Source organism: Rhinatrema bivittatum, chromosome 3, assembly GCF_901001135.1.
Source record: "Rhinatrema bivittatum chromosome 3, aRhiBiv1.1, whole genome shotgun sequence".
Taxonomy (NCBI): Eukaryota; Metazoa; Chordata; class Amphibia; order Gymnophiona; family Rhinatrematidae; genus Rhinatrema; species Rhinatrema bivittatum.
Genome location: NC_042617.1, coordinates 319,915,299 through 319,941,270, shown reverse-complemented (window position 1 = coordinate 319,941,270; position 25,972 = coordinate 319,915,299). Strand labels below are relative to the sequence as shown.

Sequence of the window (25,972 nt, the reverse complement as noted above, 5' to 3'; positions counted from 1 at the left end):
TACTTGCAGGGAAACTGCAGGAAGAAGGCAGCCCCAATCCCTAAATCACAAGGTTTGAGATGGAGAAAGGATTTTCTTCTTTCCTGGGTATCCTTTGAAATGTCCAGATACATCTGGATTTTCTGCCCACAAAAGGAAATATTTTTAAATTTAAAATACTGATAAAGCACAGATTCCTTATCTGACTCAAGAACAAAGGAAAAAATTAAAGTCCTTCTGGTTTCACAAGATCAGATCTTGTGAGTCCTGAAGAAACTGTGTAAGATCATGACTATTTGAAGAAGAGACGTAGCAGGGGGAACCACTACAGCACTGGTAACTTGATTAACTTTTTTCCTATCAGGAATATAACAATTGGAAATCAGGAAAACCTTTTCAGTTAAAAATTGCAATATTTCTACAGCATATCTCTTAAATAGCTGAAAACCAGATAACCAGTGAGAGTTTTAGGAAAATTAATACGTCTAAAGTTCTTAGACCTTGATTTATTTTCTATCAACTCAACTTTATAAACAAACTAATTTTTATGGACCCTTCCCTACCTTTTTAATATTCTTAGTGGACAAAGAGCAGGTTAGTTGAGATTTATGTTAGGTGGTACCTCCAGGCCTTCATCTGCACTTAATTTTTTTTTCCTTTGTTATATTTCCTGATAGTTCCCCCATTATTTGCCTTATTATTGATGTGGGCATATGATATTAAAATGTAATTTGTTTTTCCTTTTCCTGTAATGTTTCTTCCGTTCCTGTCTTTTTCTTTGTATTATGACAAAAGATTATAAATATTTTAAGAAAAATAATAATTTTGTCTCATCTGCAAATTTGATCAACTCACTTTTTGTTCCCTTTTCCAGATCATTTATGAATATGTTAAACAGCACAGGTCCCTGTACAAATCCCTGTGGAACTTCACTAACGACTTTTCTCCCTTTGGAAAACTGACCATTTAATCCTACCCTTTGTTTTCAGGTTTTTAGCAAGTTACCAAGCCACAACAGAACACTGCCTCCTACCCTATGACTTTGTAATTTTCCAGAGGAGTTCTATGTTGGAATTTGTCAAATGCTTTCAGAAAATGCAAATAACCTGTATCAACCGGCTAACCTTTATCTACATGTTTATTTACGTTAGATCATAAAAACATAAGACTTGCCATACTGGGTCAGACCAAAGATTCATCAAGCCCAGTATCATGTTTCTCACAGTGGCCAATCCAGGTCACAAGCACCTGGCAGGATCCCAAGGGGTGGATAGATTCCTTGCTGCTTATCCCAGGAATAAGCAGTGGATTTCTGCAACTCCATCTTAATAATGGTTTAGGCACTTTTCCTCCAAGAACTTGTCCAACATTTTTTTTTAAACGCAGCTACACTAATAGCTTTCACCACAGCATTGATCAAAAAAATATTTCTCTTATTAGATTTAACTTTATTGTGTGTCCCCTAATCTTTGTACTTTCCAAAAGAGTAAACAACTGATTGTTTACTCATTCCAGTTCGCTCATTAATTTATAAACCTCTATCTTATCTCCCCTCAGCCATCTCTTCTCTAAGCTGAAGAGTCCTAACATCTTTATTCTTTCCTCATAGGGGAATTGTTCCATCCCCTTTATCATTTTGGTTGCCCTTCTCTGTACCTTTTTTTAAAATTCAGCTATTTTTTTTTAAGATGTGGTGACCAGAACTGCACACAATACTCAAGATGAGGTCGCACCATGGAGCGATACAAAGGCATTATGATATTCTCTGTTTTATTCTCCATTCCTTTCCTAATAATTCCTAGCATTTTATTTGCTTTCTTGGCTGCAGCTGCTGCACACTATGCAGAAGATTTCACTGTATTTTCAACGATGACACCTAGTTCCTTTTCCTAAGTAGTGACTCCTAATGCAGAACCTTGCATTTTGAAGCTATAATTTGGGTTTCTCTTCTCTAAGTGCATCACTTTGCACTTGTCCACATTAAATTTTATTTGCCATTTGCATGCCCAGTCTCCCAGTTTTGCACGGTCCTCTTGCAATTTCTCACAATCCTCTTGTGATTTAACAACTTTGCATAATTTTGTGTCATCAGCAAAATTGATCACATCACTCATTATTCCTATTTCCAAGTCATTTATAAATATAATAAAGAGCAGAAGTCCCAGAGCTGATCCCTGGGGCACTTAACTATTTACCTTTCTCCACTGAGAAAATGTACCATTTAGCCCTACTCTCTGTTTTCCAACTTTTAACCAGATCCCAAGCCATAATAGGACACTGCCCCCATCCCAGGATTTTTTTTATTTCCTAAGTTGTCTCTCATGAGGGATTTTGTCAAATGATTTCTGGAAATCCACATTCACTATAATCAACTGGCTCAGCTTTATCCATATTTATTTATGCCTTCAAGAAAGCATAGCAGATTGGTGAGGCAAGACTTACCTTTGTTAAATCCATGTTGGCTTTGTCCCATTGAACTATGCTTATCTATATGCTCAGCAATTTTGTTCTTTATTATAGTTTCTACCATTTTGCCTGGCACAGACATCGCTGGTCTGTAGTTTCCTGGATCACCCTTTGATCCCTTTTTAAAATTGGTATTACATAGGCAACCCTCCAATCTTCAGGTACCATAGACGATTTTAATGATGGTTTACAAATTTCCAATAGCATGTCCTCAATTTCAGTTTTAAGTTCTTTCTGCACTCTGTGATGTATTGCATCTCATCCAGGTGATTTACATTTCTTTAGTTTGTCAATTTGCCCTAGTATATCTTTCAGGTTCACTGAGATTTGCTTCAGTTCCTCTGAATCATCACCTTTGAATATCATTTCTGGCATGGGCATCTCTCTTTCATCTTCCTCAGTAAAGTCCAAAGCAAATAATTCATTTAACATCTCTGCTATGACTGTCATCCCTAAGTGCCCATTTTACCCCTTGATCACCTAATGATCCGACTGAAAGTTAAATGCTCTTGCAGTAGATTTCTTTAGTGTCCTCCCTCCAATTATTAAGTCAGATTTGATAATGTTATGATCACTGTTGTTAAGTGGCTCCTACACTGTTACACCTCTTGCACCAAATCCTGTGTTCCACTAAGGACTTGGTCTAAAATATTTCCCTTCTTGGTTCTTGTACCAGCTGCTCTGTGAAGCAGTCATTTATTTCATCTAAAATCTTTACCTCTCTAACATGTCCGGTGATATTCACCCAGTTAATACTGGGGTAATTAAAATCATCCATTATTACTGTGCTGCTGATTTTGTTATCCTAATTTATTTTAGCATTTCATTGTCTGTTTATTCTGGACAGATGTATGGTAAAACACCCCCATTGCTATTTTATTCCCCTTTTCATCTGGAATTTCTATCCATAAAGATTCAACAATGCATTTTGCTTCCTGCAGAACTTTTATCCTGTTTGACTCAATGCTCCCTTTAATATATAGTGCTAACCTTCCACCAATTTGATACAAAAGTATCATTTCAATATAATTTGTACCCTGGTATCACAGTGTCCCATTTGTTATCCTCCTTCCACCAGGTCTCTGAGATGCCAATTATATCTACCTCTTTATCCAGTGTTATACACTCTAACTCTCCCATCTTATTTTTTAGACTTCTAGCATTTGAATACAGACATTTCAAAGTATGTTTTTTGCTTGTATTAACAACCTGCTTATCAGTTGACAGGGGTAAAATGGAATCTTTTTGCTCTTTAGGTTGAATAGACCGTATGTTTTCCACACTCCAGTGCTTTGTCCACCAGTGATTGGAGGGCATCTTTCTGCTTTTGAAGAAGCTGCTTGGCTCTCTCATGCACTTTTCTTCAGAATGCTCTGCATGTACAACTCAGATGAAGAGCTGGTGGGCTGCTATGCGAAAAATGAGCATAGAATCTTGAAAACCTTTCTCCTAGTAGAAACTTAGCTCTAGAATCCCTCCTCAGTAGCACAGAGTGGATTCTAGATATCTTGGCCTTTTGAGAGTGGATTCAATGACCACAGTTTGTGTAACAGCTTTCACTTGTCAAATCTGGGAATCTTCTGGATGAGATATAGAAACATAGAAACATAGAAATGACGGCAGAAGAAGACCAAACGGCCCATCCAGTCTGCCCAGCAAGCTTCACACATTTTCTCTCATACTTATCTGTTTCTCTTAACTCTTTGGTTCTATTTCCCTTCCACCCCCACCATTAATGTAGAGAGCAGTGATGGAGCTGCATCCAAGTGAAATATCAAGCTTGATTAGTTAGGGGTAGTAGGGGAAGTAACCGCCGCATTAAGCAAGCTACACCCATGCTTATTTGTTTTACCCAGACTATGTTATTCAGCCCTTATTGGTTGTTTTTCTTCTCCCCTGCCGCTGAAGCAGGGAGCTATGCTGGATATGCGTGTAGTATCAGTTTTTCTTCTCCCCTGCCGTTGAAGCAGAGAGCTATGCTGGATATGCGTGAAGTATCAGTTTTTCTTCTCCCCTGCCGTTGAAGCAGGGAGCTATGCTGGATATGCGTGAAGTATCAGTTTTTCTTCTCCCCTGCCGTTGAAGCAGAGAGCTATGCTGGATATGCGTGAAGTATCAGTTTTTCTTCTCCCCTGCCGTTGAAGCAGAGAGCTATGCTGGATATGCGTGAAGTATCAGTTTTTCTTCTCCCCTGCCGTTGAAGCAGAGAGCTATGCTGGATATGCGTGAAGTATCAGTTTTTCTTCTCCCCTGCCGTTGAAGCAGAGAGCTATGCTGGATATGCGTGAAGTATCAGTTTTTCTTCTCCCCTGCCGTTGAAGCAGGGAGCTATGCTGGATACGCGTGAAGTATCAGTTTTTCTTCTCCCCTGCCGTTGAAGCAGAGCGCTATGCTGGATACGCGTGAAGTATCAGCTTTTCTTCTCCCCTGCCGTTGAAGCAGAGAGCTATTGCTGGATATGAGTTGAAAGTGAAGTATCAGGCTTATTTGGTTTGGGGTAGTAACCGCCGTAACAAGCCAGCTACTCCCCGCTTTGTGAGTGCGAATCCTTTTTTCCACATTTCCTCTTGCTGTTGTAGCTTAGAGCGATGTTGGAGTCACAGTAACCATGTGTATGTTTAATGAATAAGGGTATTATCTCCAGGCAGTAGCCGTCATTCTGGCGAGCCACCCACTCTTTATTGACGGCCTCTTGATTTTATGGATCCACAGTGTTTATCCCACGCCCCTTTAGAAGTCCTTCACAGTTCTGGTCTTCACCACTTCCTCCGGAAGGGCATTCCAGGCATCCACCACCCTCTCCGTGAAGAAATACTTCCTGACATTGGTTCTGAATCTTCCTCCCTGGAGCTTCAAATCGTGACCCCTGGTTCTGCTGATTTTTTTCCTACGGAAAAGGTTTGTCGTTGTCTTTGGATCATTAAAACCTTTCAAGTATCTGAAAGTCTGTATCATATCACCTCTGCTGCTCCTTTCCTCCAGGGTGTACATATTTAGATTCTTCAATCTCTCCTCATAAGTCATTTGATGAAGACCTTCCACCTTGTCTCTGTCTCTTAGGAGATACGGTCTCCAGAACTGAACACAATACTCCAGGTGAGGTCTCACCAAGGACCTGTATAAGGGGATAATCACTTCCCTTTTCTTACTCGATATTCTTCTCTCTATGCAGCCCAGCATTCTTCTGGCTTTAGCTATCGCCTTGTCACATTGTTTCGCCGACTTCACATCATTAGACACCATCACCCCAAGGTCTCTCTCCTGCTCCATGCACATCAGCCTTTCTCCCCCCATCAAATACAGTTCATTCGGATTTCCACTCCCCATATGCATGACTCTGCACTTCTTGGCATTGAATGTCAGCTGCCATATCTTCGACCACTCTTCCATCTTCCTTAAATCCCGTCTCATTTTCTCCACTCCTTCCGGCGTGTCCACTCTGTTGCAGATCTTAGTGTCATCCGCAAAAAGACATACCTTACCTTCTATCCCTTCCGCAATGTCGCTCACAAACATATTGAAAAGGACCGGTCCCAACACCGATCCCTGCGGTACACCGCTTAAAACCGCTCTCTCTTCAGAGAGAGTTCCATTTACCATCACACATTGTCTTCTGTCCGTCAACCAGTTTGCAATCCAGGCCACCACCTCGGCACTCACTCCTAAGCTTCTCATTTTATTCACCAGTCTCCTGTGCGGGACAGTGTCAAAAGCTTTGCTGAAGTCCAAGTAGATGACATCGAGTGCTCTTCCTTGATCCAATTCCTTGGTTACCCAGTCAAAAAAGTCAATCAGATTTGTCTGACAGGATCTTCCAATGGTGAATCCATGCTGCCTCTGGTCCAGCAATTCTCCCGACTGTAGATAGTTCACTATTCTCTCTTTCAACAGTGACTCCATTACTTTTCCCACCACCGAAGTGAGGCTAACCGGTCTGTAGTTACCAGCCTCTTCTCTGTTCCCACTCTTGTGAAGCGGGACCACCACCGCTCTCCTCCAATCATTCGGCACCACTCCCGTTTCTAGGGATCTATTGAACAGGTCACACAGCGGACCCGCCAGCACATCTCTGAGCTCCCTCAGTATTCTGGGATGAACTTCATCAGGCCCCATGGCTTTGTCCACTTTCAGTTTCACCAGCTCTTCCCATACATTTTCTACTGTAAATGGAGTTACATCTAACTCCATTCCCCTCCAGTTTCTTGTTAACTAGTGACGGTCCTTCTCCAGGGTCCTCTTTAGTGAACACAGAACTGAAGTATTCATTTAATATTTCTGCCATTTCTTCGTCTTTCTCCACACATTGATCCTTTCCACCTTTCAATTTCACTATACCACTTTGAACTTTTCTCTTTTCACTGATGTATCTGAAAAATGTTTTGTTACCACTCTTTACCTCTTTGGCAATCCTCTCTTCCGTTTGACTTTTTGCCATCTTGAGTAATTTCTTCGTCTCCCTCAGTTCTACCAGATATTCTTCTTTGTGCTCCTCCTTTTGGGATCTTTTATATTTCTTGAACGCTGTTCTTTTAGCCTTTATTTTGTCAGCCACCTCCTATGAGAACCAGATAGGTTTCATTTTTCTTTTCATTTTCTTTACTTTTCTAACATATAGATTAGTTGCCTTGGTAATTGCTCCTTTTAGATTGGTCCACTGTTGATCCACATCTCTCTCGTTTTCCCAGCCTTTTAGTTCTTCCTCCAGGTACTTCCCCATTTCATCAAAGTCTGTGTTTTTGAACATCAAAACTTGGGTTTTTGTGCTTCTTTTCTGTGTCCTTTTTGTGATATTAAACCATACCGTTTGATGATCACTGGTGCTGAGGTGGGCACCCACCTGGACGTCTGAGACATTATCTCCATTAGTGAGCACTAAGTCAAGTATAGCTCCTTCTCTCGTGGGTTCCATTACCATGTCCATCTTTCTATTTACAGGGGGATTCCCCTACATCCTCATCACCACCTCCTGAAGGATCTCATGAACTGGAACTGCCACAATCTCCTAAGGGGCTTCATGAAATAGGTGAAATGTCCAGCATATTGTTCTTTGACTCTTTCTCTTCTGAATGTAAATGGAATGACCTCCACTATTGCCCTTACACACTTGGTGAAGAAGAGGTCCTCAGGTGGGTAGTTCCTTCCGTTTGGTGGAGGAGAGGAGTCTGAGTGGAGACCAGTAGATATCTCCTCTCTTCAGAGATGTCTGCAGAGTCATAGCTATACCCATGGATATTATGCAATGCCCCCAAGCACAGGACACATTTATAGTGGTGGTCCATGATAGACATGGTACTGCCATGTTGAGAGCACCGCTGGAACCCACTGAACATGATGAAGTGAAACAAAAGGGATGCAAGATCAAACCTGATGGTGGCAGGTTGATGGCCTGGTAGGTACTGAAGGCCCCACCACCATGGGAAATGACAGCAAATGGAAACAGAAAAATGCAGAACAACTTACCTGGGGAACTACAAGGTATGAGACCATGGGACCTCTGCAGTAGACAGCTTGAGCTAAAGAGAAAATTGTATGAAAAATGCACAAAACTTCAGGAATAAAAGAAGAGGAGGCTCAAACTGTATTCGACAGGCTTCACAGAAAGAGAGAGACTGAAGGGACCCTGCTTGGATGTGTGGTATAATGGCATGATGTGGGCATGCCCAATGAGGCTCAGTCATAATTCTGGAAACTTTGGCATAGTTTTTCCGTGCCTGGCTCCATTCGATGATGTTACCCATCTGTGAGGACTGCCATCCTGCTTATCCTTGGAGAAAAGCAAGTACTAACATTTTAAAATTTTAACCTAGATAGAATGGGTAGCCAACGTAAATACTGTAAAACGGGAGAAATATGGTCCATGGTCCTAATATTTGTTAAGTCCTTTGCAGCTATAGGCTGGACTAGCTGCAGTTTCTGCAAAGTATTTTGTGGAAAACCTACAAAAAATACATTACAATAATCCAGCTTTCAGATAACCAGCACCTGCATCACTGCCAAGTCAGGGATAGTTAGAAAAGTTTCAGCTGTGCTATTACACACAGCTTTCTATAGGTAGTCTAACAAACTCATTAACTTGAGAGATCAAAGATAAAATGGGTGAATGGCGGCTCACAGTACCCTCGGTTTGGAACTTCTGTTATAAATGACCAGAAAGCTCAGATGGTGAGCTTGGTGAAAAAAAAAATCTACAAAATGTGTTGGTTTGTAAGATCATGCTACATCTTCATGAAACAGCATGCATTAGGTTTTCTTTACTTTCTCATTTCATTGTATACTCATCTGATGCCATCCTGCAGGGGTAAGGCTGTTACCTGTCAGTATCACCATACACCACTCGAGCTCCCCATTTCTTTGTATCATTCACCAGTTTTATTGCTCGCTCCAGGGTTTCTCGGGACTTGTGAACAATGCTGTCTCCAATCTACAAACAGAAACACAATGACAATTTCTCATCCCTCAGCACAGGACAACATAAATCATTCCATCATTCCCTGCAGAACAGCCTATAGCAACAGAGAAAAAAGAGTTTTCACATGCTTTGTGTTGCTGTGTATTGTTAATCAAGGAAATATCCTTATTTTAAAAAAGAGTTGGGGGATGGAAGGAGGATCCATGACAGGGGAAAACAAGAAGAAAAAAGTAAATCAGAGGATGGGAATAGAAGTGTGATACCAGGGACAGGGAGGACTATGGGGAAGAGACAAGTATAGCTGTGTTTAAAAAAGGATTGGATAAGTTCTTGGAGGAGAAGTCCATTACCTGCTATTAATTAAGTTGACCTAGAAAATAGCCACTGCCATTAACAACGGTAACATGGAATAGACTTAGCTTTTGGGTACCTGCCAGGTTGTTATGGCCTGGATTGGCCACTGTTGGAAACAGGATGCTGGGCTTGATGGACCCTTGGTCTGACCCAGTATGGCATGTTCTTATGTGATAGGAAGACTTATGGGTAGAAAAGTAAGAAGGAAGGCTGGGAAGATTCAGGAGCACTGGGGCAGTTCCAGAGAGGGATATACCAAGAAGTGGAAGGGGGAGAGAGTACCATTGGGAAAGCAGAGATAGAGGGGTAAGAAAGCTGCTAGGGAAAGATCACAAGGGGGTGGGGGGGGGGGGGGGGGGGGGAAGGAAGAGCCATGACATAAAATAGGGCCCACAGTAACTGAGAAAGAGGAGGAAAAACAGAAAGAACAAACAAGATGAAAGGAAGATCAGATAGAGAAAAAGAAAGGCAGCAGAATAGAAAATGCATCAGTTTTGCCGCAAACTGAATATAGCAAAAGTCTTTGGAACACTGATTTTTGAGGGTGACTGACAGAAAAACTCTTATGATCTTTGTATCAAAGAGTGGGGCACCTTATTGTTTTGCATGGGGAAGAGAAGAGGCTAGATCTAGCAGTAAGACTGCATGATATTATTCCCTTCATTACACATTTCACCCACTCAGATTATGGGAATGTAATATGGTACCAGGCTCCATGTTATATTATTCTGAACCAGAAAAGAGAAATTTCTTACCTGTAACAGGTGTTTTCTGAAAACAGCAACTCAGATACAAGTGGGTCACATGACCATGCTCAATGCTGAATGGAGATAGTTTTCCAGAGCTCTTTGGAAGTAGCCAAAGTCTTTCAATATCAATGTGCAGCACATCCTGTGGCTCCCCTCAGTTCTATATAAAAGCAACTCCAAAGGGGAGACAGACTGCTGAATTGCTGTCTTCTGAGAACTCATGTTACAGGTAAGCAACTTTACTTGCTCTGAAAGTCAAGCAAGTTCACCAAATCATGTGTGGGAATGCCTGGCTAAATTCTGTCTTCAGCATAGAACAAGAAACTATGAATGGGTAGGACATTTTTTTTTTTTTTTGAGAAAATCACTTTTTCTAGTTTTTTTTTTTAATCAATAAAAAAACAACCCAATACTACAAAAATGGGCCCTTGGAGGGATGGTAGAGGAAAATTAGTTTCTTACCTGATAATTTTCGTTCCTGTAGTACCAAGGATCAGTCCAGGACACCTGGGGTTGTGACTCCGCACCAGTAGATGGAGACAGAGCAAGACTTGTCGGACTCAGTGATATATGACAACGTGCCAGTCACAGCCCCTCAGTCTTACGCAATGTCAAAGTAGAAAACCCTAATCAGGAAACTAGCTTGGCAAAACTGACATGAAGAGGGAACAATACAAACCCCTCCTGGAACAGAACTCCCCAACCGGGAGCGCAAAAAACGAGTAATCAGGTTAAGTAAACAAACTATGAGCGGACTCTCCGTTACTTCAGCGCAGCACTGCGGGCGGGATCCTGGACTGATCCTTGGTACTACAGGAACGAAAATTATCAGGTAAGAAACTAATTTTCCTTTCCCTGTACGTACCAGGATCAGTCCAGGACACTTGGGATGTACCAGAGCCAACTTACCGAGGGTGGGAAGCAGAGAGTCCCACTCGGAGTACCCTCTCTCCAAAACCCCCAGCCTCAGCATCCTGAACATCCAACCGGTAATGCCTAATGAAGGTATGTAACGACTTCCAGGTAGCCGCCCTGCAAATCTCTTGAGGCGACACCTGAGAAGTCTCTGCCCAAGACGCCGCATGAGAACGTGTAGAGTGAGCCCTGAGACCCACCAGTACCGGCTTTCCCCGCACTAGGTACGCCGAACCAATCACCTCCTTTATCCAACGGGCAATTGTCGTGCGGGACGCTGCAGCCCCTTTCTTTGGACTAGAGAACAGAACAAATAGATGATCTGTCACCCGAAAGGGATTAGTGACCTCTAGATAGTGAAGGAGGGACCTCCGTACATCAAGCTTCCTTAACTCCCTCGTCTTCGGGTCAGAGGACTCCCCGACAGTGAAAGCGGGAAGCTCAACCGACTGGTTCAAATGAAAAGCCGACACGACTTTAGGAAGGAAGGAAGGGACTGTCCGCAATGAAACTCCTGAGTCGGAAATGCGCAAGAACGGCTCCCGACAGGACAGAGACTGCAACTCGGAAATTCGTCGCGCCGAGGCAATCGCCACGAGGAATGCGGTCTTGAGTGTGAGATCCTTAACAGTCGATCGCTTTAAGGGCTCAAACGGCGCCGAGCATAAAGAAGAGAGAACCCAATTGAGGTTCCAAGATGGGCAAGGATGACGCAAGGGAGGATGGAGATGTTTCGCCCCCTGGAGGAAACGAGAGATATCCGGGTGTAGAGCCAGGGAGGATCCCCGGACCTTACCTCGCAAGCAACCGAGCGCCGCTACCTGGACCCGCAGGGAACTACATGCCAGCCCTTTGGCAAGCCCGGCCTGGAGAAACGCGAGGATATCGGGAACAGAGGCGGAAGTGGGATCTAACCCCCGCTTCATGCACCATTCCTCAAATATCACCCAGACCCTGACGTACGCCAGGGACGTAGACTGCTTCCTGGACCTCAACAGCGTGGCAATCACCGCGTCTGAGTAACCTTTTCTCTTCAAACGATTCCTCTCAAAAGCCATGCCGTGAGACAAAAGTGATCCGCATCCTCCAAACAGACGGGGCCCTGACGAAGGAGCCCCGTGAACCCCTGAAGCCGAAGGGGAGCATCCACCGACAACTGGATGAGGTCTGCAAACCACGGACGCCGTGGCCATTCGGGTGCCACCAGAATCACGGTGGATGGGTGCAACTCTATGCGCCGAAGAATCTTGCCTATCATCGGCCACGGGGGAAACACGTACAGCAACACGTCCGTCGGCCAGGGAAACACCAGCGCGTCGACTCCCTCGGCTCCTCTCTCTCGGCGCCGACTGTAAAACCGCGGAGCCTTCGCGTTGTGCCATGTGGCCATCAGATCCATGTGAGGCACTCCCCACCTTTCGCAGATGAGGAGAAACGCCTCGTCCGCCAGCTCCCACTCCCCGGGGTCCAGGTGATGACGGCTGAGAAAATCCGCCTGGACATTGTCGACCCCGGCAATGTGAGACGCTGCAAGGTTGCTGAGATGTTGTTCTGACCAGGCCATCAAGAGCCGCGCTTCCTCCGCTACCAGCGGACTTCTTGTCCCGCCTTGCCGATTGATGTAGGCCACGGTGGTCGCGTTGTCCGACAACACTCGGACCGCCTTCCCCTTCACCAGCGGCAGGAAGGACTGCAGTGCCAGGCGGGCTGCTCTGGTCTCTAGCCGGTTGATAGACCACTGTGCTTGAGTCGCGGACCATAAGCCTTGTACCGACTTGCCTAGGCAAACTGCACCCCAGCCGGAGAGACTGGCGTCCGTGGTCACCACCGTCCAGTCGGGTACTAGCAGGGACACACCACAGGTCAGATGATTCGGATCCAGCCACCAGTCCAGGCTGGATCTCGCCTGGACCGTGAGCAGAAGCGGCAGGTGGAACTCTTCCGATACCGGCTTCCAGCGGGATAGCAAGGACGACTGTAATGGTCGTAAATGGGCGAACGCCCAGGGAACCAGCGCGAGCGTCGACGCCATAGACCCCAGAACCATCAGATAATCGCAGACCCGCGGTAGTCGAAGAGACAATAACCGCCTCACTTGCGACTGCAGCTTGCACACCCGTTCCTGGGATAGGAACACCTTGCCCCGTTTCGTATCGAATAAGGCTCCAAGGTATTCCAAGGACTGGGTGGGAACCAGGTGAATCTTGGTGAAGTTGACGACCCAGCCTAGAGACTGCAAGAGCTGCAGGACCCTGGCCACCACCAGCCGACACTGACTTTCGGACTTTGCTCGAATCAACCAATCGTCCAGGTACGGGTGAACCAGGAAACCTTCTCGGCGGAGTTGCGCCGCCACCACTACCATTACCTTCGTGAATGTACGAGGTGCTGTTGCAAGACCGAAAGGGAGCGCCCGGAACTGGTAATGCCTCCCCAGAATGCAGAACCTGAGGAACCGTTGAAACGATGGCTGAATGCCCACGTGTAGGTACGCCTCTGTCAGATCCAGGGAGGCCAGGAATTCGCCGGGACGTACCGAGACAATTACCGACCGAATTGTCTCCATTTTGAAGTGAGGGACGCAAAGGCATCTGTTTACCCCTTTCAGTTCCAAAATTGGCCTTGATGTGCCGTCTTTTTTGGGAACGATTAAGTAAATGGAGTAACGGCCTTTGCCTTGCTGATTGGCCGGAACGGGGGCAATAGCCCCCAAGCTTTCCAGACGCCGGATGGTTTCTAGGACCACCGCCCTCTTCTCGGGAGTCTTGCATGGCGACACCAGAAACTTGTCGGATGGGGTGTAAGCAAAATCTAATGCGTAGCCGTGTCTTATCACGGTAAGGACCCACTGGTCCGACGTTACTCTGGCCCATTCCTCGAAGAACAACGTCAATCGCGCCCCGATGTTTGGAACGACGGACTGGAGCTGTCGCGAGGGATGGGCTGACCACATCTCATTGCGTAGCCTTGGACCCCGTGCCTGACGGAGTTCCTCCTTGCCTACCGAAACGCTTCCCACGAAAGGAGTGCTGCCCCTGAGCGGGCCGGGAGGCAGACGACCTATAGGAGGAGCCGACAGACCTCTGGGGACACGATTTCCTGGGACCACGAAAACGAGACCTACCAGGAAAGGAGGATCGCGACCTGTATCTGTCCTCGGGCAGCTTAAAAGCCCTGTTCTCTCCCAGAGAAATCATTAAGTCATCCAACTCCTTGCCGAACAACAGCTTTCCCTTAAAGGGCAGCGCCCCGAGATGAGCCTTAGAAGAGCCATCCGCCGCCCAGTTGCGTAGCCACAGGAGGCGACGAGCTGAGACGGCTGCTACCATGGATCTAGCCGATGTACGCAGAAGATCGTGGAGAGCATCAGCTCCATACGCTATTGCCGCCTCCAATCGGTCTGCCTGCGATGCCTCCTCCGCTGACAGATCCGCATTCGCCTGAAGGACCTGGGCCCAGCGCAGGCTAGCTCGCATTGCGAAGTTGGTGCAGATGGCAGCCCGGACCCCCAGAGCAGACACTTCGAAAATCTTCTTAAGTTGCATCTCCAACTTCCTGTCCTGTATGTCCCTAAGAGCCGTAGCTCCTGTGACCGGGATCGTGGACCTCTTCGTCATGGCTGACACCGCCGCATCCACCTTAGGGAGCCGGAGAAGCTCCAAAGCATCCTCTGGCAGTGGGTAGAGCTTGTCCATGGCCTTACTGACCTTCAGCCCTAGTTCCGGAGTATCCCATTCCCTGAATAAGATATCCATTGAAGAAAAGTGAAAGGGAAAGGCAACTGCGGGCCCCGTGAGGCCCAACAGGACCGGGTCCATGTTGGCGTCCTTGCGAACCACCACTGGAGGAGCCTCTATTCCCAGTTCCTGGAGAATCGCCGGAATAAGTGGGGACAGCTCCTCCCGGCGAAACAGCCAGACCACCTTGGGGTCATCCCCCTCGACAGCTTGTGCGTATTTGCCTGCGCTAGGCTGGCCGGAACCGTCCGCTGTCGCCCCGTCGGCCCCCCTCGGGGGCTCCTCAGGGGAATCCGTATCGTCCTCCGATGATGACTCTGTGTCCGATTCCTGCGGGGCGCCCCGTAGGGCCCGCTTCCCTCGGGAAGGCTCCTGCGGGGCGCTCCGTGGGGGCCGCTTCTCCTGGGAGTGCCCCGAGGATCCCTAGCTTTCCTTTTCTTTGGAGCGGTCCTGGAAGCTCCCTCCCTGGAGAGTTTCCCCCCGCTGTGCCTGCGGTGCTTATATTTAAGCACCTTGCGCAAAAGGAGCGCAAAATCCGCTCAAAACGACCCAGAACCCGACGAGTCCTCGCTGGAATCCCCCGGGGACCTATCTCCCCCCGGGGCGACCCCCCCCCCGCCGGGCCCGGCTGCGGGGAAAGCGCAGGAGGTAAGCCGGGATCCCCAGCCGTTTCCCGCGCGATTTCGCGGCCCGAAGAAAAAATGGCCGCCACTCCTGCGCTTAGCGGGAAGAGATCCTGGGGCCCATGTGGAGGAGAACTGCCGCGCGGCGGCGATCGCGCTGCCTGGGAACGACCTCCCCGATGCGCCCCGGACGAACCCTCGCTGCCCGGGATGCAGGCCGCACAGAGGCCTTCACGGGAAAGACGCGCGCGGAACCGCAGGCCCGGCAACTCGCCCCCCGCGGCATAACTCCGATCGCGACTAAATCCCAAATCTATAATTAAAATTCAAATTCTTTAAAGAACTCGAACCTCCGGCGAACGGCGCCCCCCCCCCGAGAGAACCCGAGTGGCGGCGTGAAGGAAAAGAGAGCCTGCAGAAACAAACAGAAAAAAAAACTTTTTTTTTTTTTTGAAACACTTGCCGCTGTCCACGGTCCTGGAGCCCTGTTCCAGCAGGGGTGAGTGAACCGGGCTCCCTGGTGTCACCCCTGACGCTGCTACTCCCTCAGCCGGGTCCTAGACCCTAGCAGTGGCCTCGACCAGGGGGGGGATGGTCCCCTCAGAACCTCCCAACCCCCCTGGGAGGCAGGGCGGACGGGACTTCTGCTCAGCAACTAACTACAATTTTAGATAAAAAACAAAAACTGAAGCAAAACTTAATCAAATCTACCCTGACTGACAACTAGTACTCAGGGCAGGCAGGGGCTGTGACTGCACCTGCACCATCTACTGGAGACAGAGTAAGACTGAGGGGCTGTGACTGGCACGTTGTCATATATCACTGAGTCCGACAAGTCTTGCTCTGTCTCCATCTACTGGTGCGGAGTCACAACCCCAGGTGTCCTGGACTGATCCTGGTACGTACAGGGAAATTTTTTTTTTTTTGAGAAAATCACTTTTTCTATTTTTGTTTTTTTTTATCAATAAAAAAACAACCCAATACTACAAAAATGGGCCCTTGGAGGGATGGTAGCTGGGTTTCAACATCTCAAAGATGCCAATGAGAATGGAGAGTCCCAACCTACTATCCAGTCAGGAGGCCATGTCCATACAGTTTTGGGATGTGAATGTGTAGACTCATTGGAGGCAGACCTTAGAAGGGTGACCCACGTTACCATGGCCTTTAACATGCCCAAGGAGAGGCACACTGCTACTCAATTAGAAATTTATGCTGGTGATTTTTTTTGTCTCAATTCAGCTGCTGGTGCCCCTTAATGTTTGGCTTGGTGTTCTTTCTTGGAGCTGCTGAAGCATGTGCTGCACAGAAAGTGCATGAGTGAGTCAGAAACCCTGTGGGCTGGTTCTGAAAAAATCCACCCCTGCATCTTGCCAATTTTTCCCTAGGCCACAAAAGTAGGCCACATGTTCATAAATGTAAAAGGATCTTTTTCCTTGTTGGCAAGAGAGTGGTCATCTTTTACCTGAAGCAGATGGAGCCCACAGAAAGTCCATCTATCTTTTGTATCTTTTGATATCAATAGCTGTCAGTGTGCAGTCATGAAACATACAATTTCATGTTTTTCCTAAACAATTAAGTAGAGCACATCCTACACCAGGAGTGAGCAAATTGAACTGCAGTCTCTCTTCCATCTATGCAATTAGTCAGCCCCACCCACAGGTTTGGTTACATCTCTCATATATACTGGATGCCTGGTTTGGTGTTAAAGTCGTTTCCCAACCAATCAGTTCTTGAACCAGTTGCCAAATGAGCCAATCATATTGCCAGTCAGTTGCTCAGACACTCACAATCAGATAAAGATACACACACACAAAGATATTTGCTGTTGTACTACTGCTATTGTGCTCATGCACAAGCTAATTTTAAAACAAGCACGCATGTGCCCATACATGCACGTATTGGCGTATGAGTGGAGATTCACTTTCATTTTAAATCATATGCGCACATATGCCTCCTGGAGGTCACATGCTGGTGAGCCTGGAAAGATACTGAACTCGGGGCTCCGAGCATCACTCCCGCAAAATCTGCATTTATTGTTGCTATTGGGTATTCTTTCAGCAAATTTTATTCACTGTAGATCTCCTACATGTTGATAGATCGCTACTTGCAGCGATAAAAGGTGTAAAAAAAAAAAAAAAAAAAAAAAGATAAGGAGCCATCTTGGGTGGGACCGGCCAAAATGGCGGCAATGACAAAGGAAGCAGGACCTTCATCTATCGGCTGAGATACAGTAATAGAGGAGGTAACGAATGCCGTGATCGCAGCTTTATCGGGGCAGTTAATGAAGATTTCTGCTGAGATTGCAGACCTTAAAAATTTGCTTTCGGAATTAGGCCCTCAACACAGCAGAAGGCCGTATTTCACTTTCAGAGGATGAGTCAGTGGCAACTGAATCGAGATTAAAGAAAATAGAAACAAAAATGTTAGCTTATGACAGCAAACTGGACAATCTAGAAAATCGTTCTTGCAGAAATAATCTGCGATTCATGAGATTCTGTAAAACTCTGGAGGAAAGGATTTTGCCAGATTTGCTGGTCATGTGGCTCCCGGAGGCCTTAGGCTTACCAGCTCTCAAAGGTCAAATTATAATCGAGAGGGCACACTGGCTTGGGAAGTGGTGAGATGGAGACACAGGACCTAGAGTTGTGATCATGAAATTTCTAAATTTTGTGCACAAGCAGAGTATTATGCAGGTATACCGCAAGCGGCTAGTCATCGCTTACGAATCGCAACATATCAGGATTTTTCAGGACTATTCTCTGAAAGTAACTCAACAGAGAAAGGAGTCTGCACATGTCTACTCCTCTCTAATTTCAGAACAAATGTGTTTTGTTCTACAGTTCCCAGAACACCTCTTCATATGGTATGAGGGTACTTCTAAGATTTTTGACACTGCTATATCTGCAAAACAATTTTAGTTGACAATTTAAGAAGTCAGATGTGAGGATGTAAGTAATGGCGGGAAGCTGAGAATTGCAAACTTAGAGGGGAACATCATCCTGGGTCGTGGCTTCTCCCCTATCCAGTTTGGAAGAGGACAGTGACAAGCCCATACAAGATTACGGAAAGGGACTTGTCTTATAGTTTTGCTATTAGAGAAATAACAAAAGACTTAAGGGGAGATCACAGGGAACAATGGTCTTTCCTTCTCTGTTAAGTTGGGATTCCAATGTTACTTGCTATGGAACACTGCTTCAGTCATGAAGACATTGATCTTCAATTCTGCAGACAAGATGATGATTATTTAGATGTCACTAGATATTATATTTTGCATAAACATTTTCGGCAATTTTGGATCATTAAATTTGAATGCGAAATATCTATGCTTTGACTGACAGTATTAATTGTGCTAATCTACAGCGGGCGAAGTCTAATTAGATAATTTTAAGTTGATGGACATTCATTACACACTTTTCAACTGCCATAGGGTTACATGATAGAATGGACTCTGGGAGAGATCACCTGGAATGGTCTCCTTTGGAGACAGGTTTGGGTATAGGTTTGATCAATCTCTACATATCGTGAAAACATTCTGGGGAATGTAACCTTTCAACTACTCAGGGGAGACTCGAGGTGGATGTTCAAATTAGGATGTTGTATATTGGACCAGATGAGATGGTTAAATCTTGACATAGCTAGAACATAGCACTTTTGCTTAAGTTATATTTTTTGATGAAGTTTAGATGTTTTGAGCGGATTTACATTGTGAGGTTCTCTTTTTGGGCAAGGGAAAGGGTGATGCTCGAACACATTGAATTGACTTCCAGCTCTGAAACAGAAGAGCAGCTTGTAAAAGGGGAAGGAAGGGGGATGGCATTGAGATCAGGGGAGGGTGGATAGGAGAATCGCTATGGGTTACTGGGTGCAGGTACTTATTGAGGGTAGGGAGGAGAGAGAGAGGGAGGGAAGGGGAAAGTAAGGTCTGATAATCAATACCATATTCAAATGCAGGAGGAGTCAGCTAAGTTGGAAATGGGCATAGCACGAACCTTTCCCACTTAGCTGCCTCCTCCTGCATTTGAATATGGTATTGATTATCAGACCTGTACTTTCCCCTTCCCTCCCTCCTCCCTACCCTCAACAAGAACCTGCACCCAGTAACCCATAGCGATTCTCCTATGCAGTGCAACTATCTCACATTGTTGATTTGAATTGGGGAGAAGGGGATGTTCAGGATGGAGATCATCATCTTCAGGCAAACTTGGAAAGATCTGTGTTTATTGTTCATCTATATAATAATAAATGATATTGCCAATTAAACTTTTAACATGGAATGTATGGGGGGTAGGTTCTGTGGTAAAGAGAAACAAATTATTATATGCAATGAAGTGGTTCAAGACAGACATTTTTTTCCTTCAAGAGATTAGATTAACAGAACAGGAACAATGGGTGAGATAAGTATTTTCTGCTTCTTCAGCAGCTCACAAGGTGGGGGTTGCCATTCTTATCAATCGCTCAATCTCTTTTCAAAAGCAGAAATTAATACAAGACCCAGAGGGTAGATATCTCATAGTGGAGGGTTTGCTGTTTGGGAAGTCAGTAGTATTGAGGTCTGTGTATGCTCCTAACACTTAACATAAGTTTTTTGTAACTTTCATTAATCTCCTTGTGCAATATTCTCAGATACCTCTTATACTTGGAGGAAGTTTTAATTATATTTTTGATCCTGCTATTGACAAAACACCTGCCAATTTAAGAGCATATATTTCACATAACTGGGGGGGGGGGGGGGGGGTTGCCATATCTATGAATCCCTTAATTTAATAGATGTTTGGAGATGTTTACACCCAGAGGAAAAACTTTTTATTCATGTCTCAAGAGCACATAATACCCACTCTAGAACAGATTATTTGTTATATAAAGAGGTGAATATTTTTTAGGTCTTTAAAGTAGAAATTGGATTATTGGAAATTTCAGACCATGCCCCTGTATGGATGGAATTGGAAGTCATAATTCCATGTAATCAAATGAGATCATGGAGATTCTCACTTTATTTATATGAAGATAATAACTTCAGGATAAATCTTAAAGAAAAATGGACAGCCTATAGCACTTTTAATGCACATGATCAATCGGAACCACTTTTATTTTGGGGAAACAAGCCAAAGCAGTGTTAAGGGGAGATATTATGGCATATACAGCCCATAAAAAGCAAGTGACAATCAGAGAGATTTTGAAATTGGAAAGGTAATTACATAAGAGACAATTATTTCAATGGAATCCTACCCTTACTGCCAAAACACACTATTTAGCGACTGAGAAAATTGACCATTTAATCCTTCTCTCTGTTTCCTGTCTTTTAGCCAGTTTATAATCCACGAAAGGACATCGCCACCTATCCCATGACTTTTTACTTTTCCTGGAAGCCTCTCATAAGAAACTTTGTCAAATGCCTTCTGAAAATCCAAATACACTACATCTACCGGTTCACCTTTAGCCACATGTTTATTAACTCCTTCAAAAAAGTGAAGCAGATTTGTGAGGCAAGAATTGCCTTGGGTAAAGCCATGCTGACTTTGTTCCATTAAACCATGTCTTTCTATATGCTCTACGATATTGATATTTAGAACATATTTTAACTAATAGATCTGAAATTTCATTTTTTAATTCCTTCAGAACCCTGGGGTGTATACCATCCGGTCCAGGTAATTTACTACTCTTCAGTTTAACATTCAGGCCTACCATATCTTCTAGGTTCACCGTGATTTGGTTCAGTCCATCTGAATCATTACCCATGAAAACCTTCTCCAGAATGGGTATCACCCCAACATCCTCTTCAGTAAACACCAAGCAAAGAAATCATTTAATCTTTCCGAGATGGCCTTATCTTCTCTAAGTGCCCCTTTAACCCCTCGATCATCTAACGGTCCAACTGACTTCCCTCACAGGCTTTCTGCTTTGGATATATTTTTTAAAGTTTTCACTGTGAGTTTTTGCCTCTACGGCCAACTTCTTTTCAAATTCTCTCTTAGCCTGTCTTATCGATGTCTTACATTTAACTTGCTAACGCTTATGCTTTATCCTATTTTCTTCTGTTGGATCCTTGTTCCAATTTTTGAATGAAAATCTTTTGACTAAAATAGCCTCGTTCACCTCACCTTTTAACCATGCCAGTAATAGTTTTGCCTTCCTTCCACATTTCTCAATGTGTGGAATACATCTGGACTGTGCTTCTAGGATGTTTTTTTTTTTAACAATGTCCATGCCTCTTGCACACTTTTTACCTTTGTAGCTGCTCCTTTTAGTTTTTTTCAAACTATTTTTCTCATTTTATCAAAATTTCCCTTTTGAAAGTTTAGAGTCCTAGGAGCAGAAGTCTTAGCTTAACCTCACTCTTTTCCAAATTAAAGGAACCTTGACCAGGGAATTGTAATCCTTTACCTTTCTTTTTGTGCAAACACCTCGTGACCATCACAGGATATCTTCACCAGATATCAGACTGACCTTGACACTGTCTTCTCAGGCATTAAAAGCATGCACTCACTATCTTCTGATAGAAAGACCATGAAAAGAAAGTGAAGATCAGTGGGAATGGTGCACTTGGTGTTAGGTCTGAGGCATGCCACCCACTGGCAGAGCAATTGTCATATAAGTCCTTCTTGATTTAGCAAGCTTCGATTCTCTCTTTACAAACTCAATAAAATAAAATCTGCAGCCCTTACCTCAATGCACGGCATTCTTCCAGAAAAGTTAGCAGCAGTGTAGCCAAACGTAACATTGGCTATCAATTTAAGACCCAGCTGACGAGCCTCCAGCATGCGTGTGAGCGCCTTGTCATGTTTGTATGCCTTCATAGACTGCTTCACCATTAGCCGGGTCTGTAAGATTTCCTCCAGCATGCGTGGCAGCACGCCCTTCCTTACAGAGGCCTACAAAAAGGGGAGATATATTGAGAATTATCACAGAGAGCTAGCTGGGCGGATACCACATTACTACCTGGGCTCATCTCCCTTTCCTTTAATCTGATTCATGAATTGCTGTTTTTACACAGTGTCCTTTCCACACCTGCATCAGTTATGCTCCAGAAATAAACACTGCTTTTCCTTACTGTTGTGTTCACCGCTGCAGTCAGATAATGTTCTATCATATATATGTTACAATAAGGTAGCGAACATACATTCATGCCAACCTAGTGCTGCTGGTTTCACACTTGCTGGATTTTACAGAAAAAGTTCTACTTTAATCCTGTAGTAACGAATCCCACCCAGACAGTTAGTTTTGCTCTTGGATCAAATTACATCAGGGGTAACTAATACTGAATTACTGTGTATGAACGGAGTTTGGAAGTCAACTCTAACACCAGGTGTGAACACATTTAATCCGGGGGCATTTCCCCAGAGTAAACAGAACAGGGAGAAAAAGCAAGATTAACCGAATACTGGAGAAACTGATCCAGGCATAGAAAGGGCTGAATGTTCAAAATGTAAATCATACAACCTAGTATCCATTACTCCTAAAGCATTTTCTATAGCAGTGAAACATGCTTTCCCCATCTTTAATGCAGCCACAAACAGCAGTGAGTATGGAGCAAGCACATACTCATTTATTGCATTACAGGTGAGTTATAACTAACAGATATGTAAACCAGAGTTACATAGTACTTGATGGCAGGTATGGACCAAATGACCCATGCAATCTTCCTGTTCACACTGCTTAAGCTAAGGATATATCCTAGCTGTCAGTTTGACTGCCTGCAAGATCTCTCTTCCTAGCCAAGTCAGTTTAGTTCCCATACTTAAACCACCATCCAGACCCTTCCACCCATGTCTTCTATGGAACATCTCAACCCTGTTCCTATCACTGCCTTCTGTATCTGTCCCAAGCAGTCTTAAATTCTGTTACCGTATCAGACTTCATCACCTCCGTTTCCTCTGAAACTTCAGGTCAAGCCACTTATCCTTGAATTTTTCTATCCAGTATTCACAATTTTGAAACTAAGTGGCCAATGCACTGAAAGTTTTCTCCCATTTTGTGTCTACGGGTAAAATGCTTAATACATGGGGTCCTAAGGAAAAATTAGGTTTCTTACCTGCTAATTTTCTTTCCTTTACCAGATCAGTCCAGATGCATAGGTTTGTCTCCCCTACCAGCAGATGGAGACAGAGAAGAAAAGTGTTTTCTGTACTCTTGTTACTTAAGTTATTGTGCCAACTGCAGCCAGCCAATATACCTATAACAAAGCTAAACCAACCCCTCACATGAGCAGGGGAATTCCAATCTTCGGGTGAAACTCAAACATGCAAGAACCCCTTTCAATTCAAAGGGTATGAAAAACATATCAAGACAACACAACGAATATACATTCCTCTTCATAGTAAAGTAGAAATACAGTACAGCAGTCTTTAGACACAGAAGGTGGGACTCTGGACTGGTCTGGGAGGACTAAAGGAAAGAAAATTACCAGGTAATAACCACATTTTTCCTTCTTAACTGAGTCTCTGAAAGACCAGCTTGCAACATGCCCTCCCCAAAGACTTTGGAGTTGGAGGTATGGATATCTAGTCAGTAATGCTTGTCAAAAAGTGTGTAAAGCTGACCAGGATGCCACTGTACAGATATCTTGTGCTGATACCAACTGATACTCTGCCCATGAAGCTACTTGAGCTCTAGTGGAATGAGCCCTAAGATCCCTGGGAACCTCCAGAGCTTTGCAAATATAAGCAGACATAATCATCTCCTTAATTCACCAAGCAATAGAAGCTTTAGATGCCATTTCACCTCCAAATATCTGAGCAACACCCTATGCATATCCAGCACATGTAGCTCCTGAAACCGAGCAGCAGCTTCCAACTGTGAACGCTTAAACACAGGCATCTCTATCGACTGAGATTTATTTATTTATTTTATTTAAATCTTTTCTATACCGTCGTTAAGAAGGGGTCCGTCACAACGGTTTACAATAGGGCACAAAATAAGGATTCTGAGATTTAATAATTTACCCACGTGCCATAATTTTGTTTCGGTACATAGTTTCTAAATGAAAATACTTGATTTGTGATGTAATACTGTCCAGGAGTTATCAGTTTAAAAACAATTCTAACTTTATAAGTGTCAACTTCTCTTCTGGTGAAGAACGAGAAGGTAGAGTAGAAACAGATAGAAATATGGCTACATACTTTATTTGTTCACACCTCTCACTTTGCCTGCCTCACTGTTTCCCCTTCTCTGTTTGGTAGGCTTGCTTGAAAAGCCAGGTTTTTAAGCCTTTTCTGAATGTTTTGTTGTCTTTTTGCAACCTTAACTCAAGTGGTATGGTGTTCCACAGTGTGGGTCCTGCTAAGGACAGTGCTCTCTCTCTTACCTGAATTAGTCTTGCTGTCTTAATTGATGGGATAGTAAGGAGTGCTTTATTCGCTGATCTAAGGTTTCTGTTTGGTACGTGTACGCGGAGGGCTGTGTTAAGCCATTCTGCTTTTTTGTTATGTATTAATTTATGTATGATGCAAAGTGTTTTGTATTGTATTCTCTGCTCAACAGGTAACCAGTGTAACTCAGCTAGGGTTTCGGTGATGTGGTCTCTCTTACTTTTACCGGTCAAAATTCTTGCAGCTGTGTTTTGTAAAATTTGTAGTGGTCTGAGTGAGGTGTATGGTAATCCTAGTAGTAGCGCGTTACAGTAGTCGGTGCTTGCAAAAATCAATGCTTGTAGGATTGATCGAAAGTTCTTTGACGTTAGCAGTGGTTTGAGTCTTCTGAGTACCATAAGTTTGGCGTATCCTTCTCTAACTTTTAAGGATATATGTTGTTTTAAGCTTAGTTCGGTGTCAATTATAACTCCTAGGTTCCGTACTTTCTCTGCTAGTTCTATCTTTTGGTTGTTTTTGAGTGTGATAGTGTTTTGAATGATCTCTGTCCTTTTGCGTTCTAGATGTAAGAATTCTGTTTTCTCTATGTTGATTACTAGCTCCATTTGATTTAGTAATTGTTTTATGATGTCAAGGTACATGTTAGCGATATTTAATGTTTTTTCAATAGTTTCGTCTATGGGAAGTATTAGCTGTATATCGTCAGCGTAAATATATATACCAGCCCAGCTAGTAGGTGGCATAAAGGCAACAGGTATATGTTAAAGAGTGTGGCAGATAGAGCTGACCCCTGTGGTACTCCTGTTTGTAGGTGTATCTTTTCTGACATTACGTCTTCGATTTGAACTTGGAAGTATCAGTTACTTAGATATGATCTGAACCATTTGATAGTTATGTTACTCAATCCTATTTCCTCTAATCTGTTTAAAAGTATTTCGTGATTTACGGTGTCAAATGCTGCTGATAGGTCCAGCATCACTAAAATATAGTGTTTGCCATTGTCAAAACCTCTCATGATGTTGTCTGTTAGTGCTAGCAGTAGTGTTTCAGTACTATAGTGTTTTCTGAAGCCATGTTGTGATGGATACAAGATGTTATTATTCTCTAGGTACTCTGCTAGTTGCTCTTGTATAGTTTTTTCGATTAATTTGGCAATTAGGGGTAAGTTAGATACAGGTCTGTAATTGTTCAGATTAAGCGGGTCGCTGTTCTTTTTCTTTAAAATTGGTTTAACAATTGCCCCTTTTAGATTATCTGGCATGATTCCTTCCTCTAACGAGATGAAAGGAAGATACCATTTTTGCAAAAAAGATTGGACTGTATGGAAGGAAAGCCCATCCTCTGAAAATTAGAGGAATGGATCTCTGCATGACAGAGCCTGCAATCTCAAAATACACCTAGCCGAACAAATGGCTATCCAAAATATCAACTTCAA

At 44.2% G+C, this 25,972-nt stretch overlaps 1 protein-coding gene across 2 annotated transcripts in view; it reads right to left on the bottom strand.

Moving 5' to 3' along the window:
* Positions 1 to 25,972, bottom strand: part of REV3L (REV3 like, DNA directed polymerase zeta catalytic subunit) — a 720,104-nt gene that overhangs the window by 120,575 nt on the left and 573,557 nt on the right. For both annotated transcript variants that reach the window (XM_029595253.1, XM_029595254.1), the window contains exons 25-26: positions 21,895 to 22,101; positions 8,757 to 8,866 (exon numbers count right to left, since the gene is read on the bottom strand). In XM_029595253.1, coding sequence (XP_029451113.1) covers positions 8,757 to 8,866; positions 21,895 to 22,101 — 317 coding nt within the window. The remainder of the gene's footprint in view (positions 1 to 8,756; positions 8,867 to 21,894; positions 22,102 to 25,972) is intronic.